This window comes from Macrotis lagotis, chromosome 1, assembly GCF_037893015.1.
Source record: "Macrotis lagotis isolate mMagLag1 chromosome 1, bilby.v1.9.chrom.fasta, whole genome shotgun sequence".
Taxonomy (NCBI): domain Eukaryota; kingdom Metazoa; phylum Chordata; class Mammalia; order Peramelemorphia; family Peramelidae; genus Macrotis; species Macrotis lagotis.
In genome coordinates this window covers 759,241,391-759,251,547 of record NC_133658.1, presented here as the reverse complement: position 1 = coordinate 759,251,547, position 10,157 = coordinate 759,241,391, and the positions used below count along the sequence as shown (strand labels likewise).

The window sequence follows — 10,157 nt, the reverse complement described above, 5'->3', positions numbered from 1 at the left end:
AGTCACAAACCAAAGCATATTAATAAATAATTTTGTTGTCTTTTAATATAGAATTAAAATGACAATTTAAGGATATTACTTCATTCCTCAGCCCCCATGTAATATACTTGCTGTAACTCTTAAAAACAAAAAAGCTAAAGATACTTTTTGAAATTTGTATATAATTTAATGCAGATCACTTTAGGATATGAGGAAAGAAAAATGTGCTATTGACTCATTGATTAAATACATGATACTAGGGAAAATATGAAATTAAAATTTCAAATATATAATATACACTGCTACTATTTGTGACTGTCCTCTGTTGAAAGGAATTGGGGAGGAGAGATACTGATTAGAGTATGAGGGAGGTACTTTGTAACAAGGTCAAGAGAAAGGAACATATCTGAACATGAGACAGATGTATCTTCACATTCAAGGTCTACTCTATAATTTACTGGTAGATGTATGCTTTGATAAGGTTGGCAGTACATATCAATTATTTGAAGACTAAAATAACAGTCTTAGAGAACCCTGGCTATGAAAAAGTATCATTTTCAAGAAAGCTCAGACCATCTTAAACATTCTGGGTGAGGCCCTTGGAAGGGTTAATGAAATACAAGTAAGACTTTCTGGAACAGGATCAAGTAAGAGAAGGTAAATAAAGGTTTTTAGAGTTTTTAAATTTTCTGTCTTACTTGAAACTCTCTCCTGAAAACCATAATGAAAGAATGTGTTGGGAGGGTTGGCTCCTAAGAAGGGAGCAGCATAACTGGCAGCATGATAATGTACCTCCCAAAACATCTGATTAAGATGATATGTAATAGAAAACCCCCAGCTCTTTAAGGTACCTTGGCAAAGACCTAAAAAGCAGAATTAGATTGAATAATGACAAAGAAGTCTTATTCCACAAAAAAGCCTGAAGGCATGAAGATCTTGCCAGAGAGGTAGATAGACAGGGAAATTATCCAGAAGCCTGTTTATGCTCAAATGGGACGCTAGACAATTTTTTTTTGGGGGGGGGGTCTGAAACATATCACTGCTTTGAGTGAAGACACATTTTTAAAAAAGTGGATGTCAGTAGTAGAAATTTAAGAAATGAAGGTTAGAAACAAATGGGAACTGATGACATCATTTTTACAAATAATGGACAGGACAGAAATTAGCTCTGACACAAAGAACCAAACCAGGAACTGAAGCTTAGTATAAGAAGAAACAAAATAAAGCAATAAATACTTTGAAGAAATATTATAGGTCAGAAGATATGTAAGCACTAAACAGAAGACAATAACTCCACCACAATTATTAGCAGAGCCTCAGGAAAAAAAATAGCTGGCACGGCAGTTGACAGATGATTGGTGTCACCAAATTTAAGATTCAGAGTTTTGAATGGTTGAAAGAATTCATGCACAACCCTGGGATTTAAAATTGCTCAGGATTTATTATAGAAGCCTACAAAGAGTACAGATTAAAACCTTTTCTCCTCTTGAAGAAGCAACAAGCACTTTGACAACTAGTGTGTTTGTGTGTGTGTGTGGGCATGTGGGTATGTAAAGAGAGAGAGACAGGTATAAGGGCTTGTTTAGTCTGGCCACATGTTTCTCCAGAGGGCCAAGGTCAGGAGCACATGGTCTAAGAAAGAAAGAGAGATAGCCATCCTCACAAGGTAGGGTCAAGAAGAGATAAAAAAAGTGGCACTTCAATACTTCAATTCTAGATGACCTAATACTTCTATAGTGGGTTGGAAAAGGGTGGCGGCTTGGGGAGTAGTCTAGAACCCCGTTCAGGTTTTCTCCAATAAGCAAGCTTCATAATGGTTCTTTCCTGTCCCAAAGTGTGTGACCTCTAAGTCCAACATTTCATTTCTTGTCCCACCAGACCAAGCTTGACCCATCAATGGTCAAGATCAGGTAGCTGGAAACCAGAAGCTGGAGGAAGGGGAACAAGCCAAGGCCACTACCATCCTGAGGAATTCATGTTCAACAATGGAGTCACCTTGAACAACAGAGATAACTAGATAGGCATAGACAATGTTTTTCTTCCACAAAATTTGTTTCTAATCACAACATCTCCTATGTCCATAGTTCCTTGCATCATATTCTCATAACTTCCTGCATCATAGCTACAAGGACTACAAAAGTAACTGAAAGAAATAGATAAAAAAAATCAAATTATAAAGGAAATAATTCTGGAAGAATGAAAAGAAAAATACCCCTGAAAATAAAGTATAATAAGAGAATCCCTGAATATTAAAATGAAGAAGTGAAATAATTTCATTAACCAAAAAAAAGAAAAAAGAGAATAAAAAGAATTTAAGGTATCTGCTTTCAAACAACTGTCTCAGAAGACAAGCCATAGATGGATAGTTACCTTAAAAATCACTGGATTCCCCCCAAATTATTACTGAACAACAACAAAAATCCTGGATATTATATTCCAAGAATTTTAAGTGTAATCATTGCTATACCAAGACCAGATTGGATCTATATCAGGAATGAAAGACTGGTTCAAATATTGTGACTATTATAAACATATAATATTAATGACAAGACCAAAAAAATCATGTGATAATATCAATAGTTGCAAGGGTGGTATGACAAAATAAAGCACTCATGTTCTTAAAAACACTTAAAAGCACTGGAATAAATGTACCATTCCTTAAAATGGAAAACAGGATTGATACAAACCCCGAACTGAGAATTATGTGTGACTGAAAAACACTAGAGGTTTTTTTCAATAGGATTCAGTGGTGTAAAACAAGGATACTCACTATTATCTCTATTATTGGATATAGTGGTAGAAATGCTAGTTGTAGCAATAAGAAAATGAAATTAGAATAAGTATATACAAAATTATCTTTTTTAGCAAGTAATTTGAGGCAACTGGGTAGAACAGTTAGTAGAACACTGAATTTAGTGTCAAAAAAAAATTAAAATCATGCCTCAGATACTTATTATTTGACTGGAGAAATCACTTTGCCTCAGTTTCCTCATCTATAAAGTGAAAGGACTGGATTTAATAGATTACAAGTTCATCTTCTAGCTCTGAATTTATGCATTTTTGATATGAACTATCTTAGTTCTCTAATAATAAAAATATCAGAAACAATTACTTAAGCAAAGTAGCAAAATCACACAAAACCATCACCCCCTTTTTTCAGTATATAACCAAAAAAAATCCAGCAGGATGAAACTGAATGAGAAATTTCAATCAAAATAATTAAAAAATATATAAAATATTTGGAACTTACCTCCCAATATACACACAGGGAGGAGAGAGGATTAAAACATTAGTCACAGGAAAAACTCAGCTGCCAGATACTATGCTTTCATTACCCTCTATCTGAAAAAAAATTAGGGAATGCCAAAATGAAGGCCTAGGTTACCTCTGAGGTAGTGTAACCCTGGTTGTAATGGATTCCCACAGTCCCTCAGTGATGACACTTTTTCTGCTTTATATAGTTTGATATATGAAAGAGAAAGGGAAAAAAGTGAGGAGAGACAGACATCAATTATATTTTGTCTTTTCCAAAGAATAAACCCAGTGAGGAGCTAAGGTGACACAGTGGATGGAGCACTGGGCTTGGAGTCAGAAAGACTAATCTTCAGGAGTCTGAATGCAGCCTCAGACATTTACTACCTTACATCAATCTGGGCAAATCACTTAATCATTTGCCTTAACTCCTCATTCTGTAAAATGACCTAAAGAAGAAAATGGCAAACCATCCCAGTAACTTTGCCAACAAAACCCCAAAATGGAATTATGGAGAGTGGAAAATGACCAAACAACAAAAAATTGTAATAAAAAAGCCCATTTTGCAATTATTTCTGGAAATGTACTCTAAATGACCTAAAAAAGTAGAGAGAAATTTAAAAATTTAAATGACAAATCCATGTTATATACAATGTCAATGTTGTTTAAATAAGTTCCTTGAGATAAGACTACCTCCTCTTCAATTATAATAGGGAGTTTTAAAAGGGTTGAATAGAGTTGACAATTTCAGACCAGGAGCAAAAAATGGAATTAAAGCTCAGACTGGATCCTTTTATGAATCTTTTCCTGTGAGAAGCTCATATCATGCTCCTTTTCTCTGTAATATAGCAGTTTCTGAATGCTACTTTTCACGGAAGAAAATGCCATATTAAATAAGCATATCAGAAAATCAACTCTAAAGCTCAAGTTGATTAAGGTTGCTCTATCAAAATTTACATCAGGAAGCTTTGCGTAGAGCAGCATTATGAAGACAAGGAATACCTCTTTTAAAATTAGTTATTTATATTCCCTAAAGCATATCAGACATCAGGGTTCTTGACTTTTAAAGATTATTATGGTCTTAAAGGAATCTTTCGAAATGAATATTTATATTCTGCTTGATCCACCACTAAAACTAGGACAAGATAGGAAAGTCTTAGTTCTAAGTGTATCTTGAAGTGATGGAAAATTAGAGTGAGTCTAGCCACTCCCTACTACCTCTTCTAGTCTCCTGTGACTTTCTTGGAGAGGGCTGTTATATCATTTTCATTTCCCTCTACCATCTGTCAACACTAAAGAAGGTTTACTGATTTAGAGGATCTGCAAATAAAAACCTGTCAGCTCCAAATTAGTATAATACTTGGGATTTTGTTTGATGCTTTCAAAAGTACTTGCATGGACGTAATTCTCATTTGATTCACAAAATCATCAAATGATATCCCCACATTTGACAGATGATAAAACAATGAGATTTTTTAAAATTGGGACTCCCTATCTTTCTCAAGCAGTAGTATGGAAGTTCAGAAACTATTCACAGACATCATCATGAATTAATCCAAGACTTTTGATCCATTGTTTCTGACCTAGGCTGGTTCATGCTTCATTAGGCCCTCTCCAAGCTGAGGGAGCTCACCTTGTATTGTTGAGGAACTTATTAAGGTCAACTGCAGAACTTTTAGCTCTACTGTAGCTTAGAATTACTGGGATCAAGATATCTTCCAATCACCTCCAGTCACCACCAGCCAGCCTCATGGGTAGCTGTATTATAAACAAGTAATTACCTCCAGACAGACACAGTGATATTAAATGACTGAAAATCCTCTGTTTAAGGATACCAAGAACTTTAACTCAACATTCTCATTCTACAGATAAAGAGGTTGAAACCTAGAGAATTGATATGACTTGTCTAAGGACAAAGAACTCAAAAAAGTATAGCTAGGGATTCAAACCTAGGTCTCTTGCTTCAATAAAATTATTCTTTCTAATAGGAAATGAGATCATATTGTGAGTTATTGACAGGGCCAGGATGAAAATTTAAGGTTCCTTAATATCATACAATTGAGAAGGTTAGTGGAGTTAAAATATGGTTCTAAGTCCTCATTTTACATGTGAGAAAACAGATTCCAGAGTGGCACAATGAGTTTTCCATAATTACATAGAACAAGTAAAGCTATTTTGCTCTTTTTTGCAGCCCAGGCACCTTAGTAGATTATCTTCTTGGTTCAAGTTTACCTATAAATAAGGGACTCGCCAATGGCACCATGCTGATTTAATAACAAATCCAGTGGTATTTGAAAAGTTAATGTGGCCAGATTTTAAGTTTGATTCAAAAGGGACAACACCTTGATGAATTTTACTCCTATGACTGCAAATAGGACCAAGTAAATTTCAAAATAGTTTCAACTAAAGAAGAACTGGACACAACTATCTGTCTAGTCAAGAGGTTGATGGGAAATAAAGAAATATGCAGGCAGTTTTGTAATAAGTATGCATTTAATGGAACTCCTCTCCTTTGCCTCTATTTCTAATCATACCCTTTTTTCCACTGAGTACCACTATCATTCAAGTCAGGTCCATAACTTTGAGGTCATCCCTTTATTCTTCTCTCTCCCTTTCTTCCTGTGTTCAATTAGATACCTACAATTGCGATTCTAATTCACTCTCTTTTCTTCCTAATTCACACAGCTATCATTCTTGTTCCAGGTCCATACATCAACTCTCACCTGGACTACTTGCTTGATAGTCAACTAATATTTCTCTGTTTCTAATATATCCCCTCTCCAATCCAATTTCAAATTGACATTCTTAAAGCACTACTGACACCAAATCACTATCTAGGACAAAATACAAACTGCATTATTTGCCCTTTACGCTATGGCTCCAAACTACCATTCCATGCTTCTTTTACACTCTAAGTTACAGACAAACTTACCTACTTAATTTATCTTCAGACTCAACATTCCACTTCATTATACAGTCTGTAACCAACTCCAAGTCTTCAATGTACTTCTTTATCAATCCTGTTTCCTAATACCCTAAGTGTCCTTCCTAATCCTAAAGAATCCAAAGAAGAGTTAACTGTCTCATGATTTTAATTTTTCATTTCAATCTGTCTTATGTTAAGACTCTAGGCTTCTTTCTAAAATTCTGTGCTTTATTTAGACTAAGTTCCTGTATTTTTTCATCTTCATTTTATTGTCAATTCTGAAATGACATAGGCGGATAATGGCCTAGTGCCCTAGCATCCACTCCCCCAAAATAAAAGTGTTCCAAGGATTTTTTTAAGGCAATAAGGGAATAAAAGGAAAATAATTCAAGATTTGGAGGCCTAATTCTGGAATAAAATAGAAGATGAATAATCTTCAATGAGGCCTTGATAATGACACTTATAAATATATGTATAGAGATTAAAGTTTTACTCTGTTTTTTCTCAGGTGTAAACCATGGGATTACCTTATGGGTAAGATGCTTTTGATTTCTAAACTTAAATTCTTTTAGATAGGGCCTCCAGCAGACACAGCTTATCCCATTGTTCTCTTCTATATTCATTTGTGAATGATCCATTCCCCCAGGAGAATGTAAGCTTGCTGAAGGCAGAGGAAGTTCTTGCATTGTCACCACCTAGCCCAGTGCTATGTTTAATAAATGTTGAATTACATTGATTTATAATGAGTAATATTATAGTAAGTTCCATGCCTAGGTATATGTAAGCCTATAAAATGTAATATGTGTTGGGCATATACTTTCAGAGGGCTGATCCCTTATTTCATAGTCACATGACTTAGAAGCCAACATGCAGTACTTTTATCACATAGATCATTAAGATTAGTGAGGTAGAGAGCTGATGGATTGGCATTTTCACCCAATTATAATAGTCTGTCAGCAATGATAGGAATAAACTAATATTGCAACCCAATCACAATTCAAGTCAAGGTCTCATTAATCTGATCCCATGAGTATCTAAATAATTCACCACTCTCAGAGCCACAGACATCTAAACATATACTGGATTTTGTTCCAACATGTGTACTTTAGAGAAGACTAGAATAATCTTCCCTTTATTACTATAAGGACTGTTACCTATAATATTTCAGGTCTTTAACTAACAACATTATAAATAAAACAATATCTTCAGGGCCAAGAGGAAAACTACTATCTCTGCTAGTAAAAGGGGATTAAAGAAGGGGAATGAGGAGAATATTATAAACTTAAGTCTTAGCAAGGATTTTTGATTGCATTTCTTACAATGGGACTATAAAAGGCTTTAGGTTGTATAATGATAATGCAGAGGAACATTTCTGTTATAACTATTTTTGAGGTCAGACCCAAAAAAGTACAGATATGAAACAAAGGGAAGTTCTTTGATGCAGTTTAAGTAACTGTGCTGCTATTATTATTGTTTGTCCTTCATTGTCTAAGAGGACTGTGACAAAAAGTGAATTGGATTTAAGTGAGGGAGGCTGTTCAAAGTCACCAGTCTCACTCTCTCCTCTGGAGTCATCTGGGTCCAGTAAAAGTTAAGGATCAGAAGGACTGGAGTTAAGGATCAGAAGGCCCCGGATGAAGTGGAAGACCTTGGCCTTGTTTAAGCTAAGGTCTTTACCAGGTCTCAGTTTAACTGAGGCAATGTCCATTTGGTGATTAAGGATAAGAAATGAGGCAGAGAATGATCTCTTTTACCTAATCAAAAAGAAAAAAAAATCAACCAGGGCTTTTGATCAAAGTAGAAACAATTGCTAATTACATTCATTCTGAAACAGGGCCCAAAAATGACCATGTGGGGACTGGTCTGGGGCCTATTGTTATCCAGGAATCTAATGTTCTCAAATCAATGAGACACAGAGTGATTTGGGTTTAAGGCATGGTCTTAAAGAAAGAAATTTGGTCTATAAATTCCAAGATATCTTTCAGGGTTCAGCTATCAAAATTTATATTCCTTTGAGCAGATTACCTATAAGGGTACTACTCCTTTATGGACAAATGGAAAGGGAAGGGAAAAGAAGGAAAAAAAAGGAAGAAAAAACAAGGAATGAAGGAAGGAGGAAGGGATAGATTTGTTGCCAGCTCCAGTTAAGTCTCCAATGAGGCAAATGTGGACAGAATAGGAGTTATAGTAATACTCCTCATATGGTTTAGTGGGAAAATTGCCAATAAAAATATCAAACAAGTAGTATGTTGCAGCTAGGTGGTACAGTAGAGAGAGCTAGTTCTGGAGTCAGGAAAACTTGAATTCAAAACCAATCACAGATACTTACAAGGTGTATGATCCTGGAAAAGTTTCTTAACCCTTATCTGCCTCAGTTTTCTGCAACTGTAAAATGGGCATAACAGCACTTACCTCACAGGGTTGTTGTGAGGATAAATGGGCTCATATCTGCAAAACACTTTACAAAGTACTTGGCACAGAAGGTGTTATATAAATGTTTTCCTTTTCCTTCTCTTCCCAAAATACATCCAGTTTACAAGTGAATCATGTTAATGAAATAAAATTATGTTTCTTCATTATTATTGAAGATTGTGCTCAAAATCCAGCATATTCTTTGTATACAGCAAATAGATAATTCAATAAATAGTATATCTTAACATCTCTTTTTACATATCTTATTCCTACCTCCAAATATCTACAAGGAGGGGCTAAACAATGTCCATCAAACATTATAAAATTAGGGATTTTTTATTATTTCTCAATTTTGTTTTTAAAATCCACATGCTTTTTTAGTTGAAGACTGCTTCTTTTAATTAAAGACTATTCATAATTATACTTATAACGCCTTTGTTAGACTGCTTTCTGTCGGGGGAGTGAGGGGGGGAACTCAAAAAACTCAAAACCCTGAAAAAAAAGATGGATGAAAACTATTGAATATTGTTGAGAAAATAAATAAAAACATTTAAATTGAAAGAAAAATAAAAATAATTAAAGGTCATTAATACATCAAAACAGTCCTTTGTTGAGTCTGGAAAGCTGACAAATTATGCTTGTTTTTATTTTTATCCTCTTTATTTTTTCAGTATTCTTTTGAGAAGAGATCTCAATGAGGAAGGTTAACTAAGAAAACCATTAGGTTGAGAACATGTTTTCTGAAAATTCTACAGAAGTTTCCATCTGAAAACTCTACAAGGAAGAGATAAGAGAAGAATATATTTCAAGAACTGGAGATAATTTATACAAAGTCATAGAAATGAAATATATAACTGCAAGTAGGAAATTATTTGGAATGTAGAGAATATGATCCAGAGTGATGTGCCATAAACCTCATAAAGGAGGCTGGATATAGATCATGAAGTTAAATGCCAAACAAGGGAGTCTATATTTTTTTATCCCAAACCCAAGAAACCATTAGAATTTTTTTTTTTTTTAGTTTTTGCAAGGCAATGGGGTTAAGCAGCTTGCCCAAGGCCACACAGCTAGGTAATTATTAAGTGTCTGAGACCAGATTTGAGACCAGGTACTCCTGACTCCAAGGCCAGTGCTCTATCCACTGTGCCACCTAGCTGTCCCTACCATTAGAATTTTGAACAGGAAAATGGCATGGTTAGAATTTCCTTTGACAAATCACTTTAGTAACTGCATGGAGATTTGTGTGGTCTAAAATTTCTCCTAACTTCTGAATTTTAATTTAATTAGGTTATCATTCTGCCATTCAAATATTTGAAACCACACTTCAATTTTTTTACTCCCACCTTCCATTTCTCTCTATAATCCTCCCAAATTTGAGTTTTTTAAAAAAATGGAATGAACTATTTTATGAAGCAGTAATTTCCCCCACAATTAAACAATTCTAAGTGGAGGGGCAGCTGGTGGTACAGTGGAAAGAGCACTGAACCTTAAGTCAGAAAAACCGAGTTAAAAATTTAACCTCAGCCATTATCTTCCTATGTGACCCTGGGTTAGTCAGCTTCAATGGGGTAATATTCCTACCTACTAG

General features: G+C 34.8%; 1 protein-coding gene across 10 annotated transcripts in view; it reads right to left on the bottom strand.

Annotated features, from left to right (window-relative positions):
* LOC141508112 (N-acetylated-alpha-linked acidic dipeptidase 2-like) overlaps positions 1–10,157 on the bottom strand; it is a 112,004-nt gene that overhangs the window by 11,623 nt on the left and 90,224 nt on the right. Inside the window, exon 23 of one of the 10 annotated variants that reach the window (XM_074216433.1) lies at positions 29–2,972. The exons of the other annotated variants lie outside the window; for them this stretch is intronic. Within the exon in view, the coding sequence (XP_074072534.1) occupies positions 2,969–2,972 (4 nt within the window). The 3' untranslated portion in view covers positions 29–2,968. Of the gene's footprint in view, positions 1–28; positions 2,973–10,157 lie in introns of those variants that run through there. 10 annotated transcript variants of the gene reach the window in all.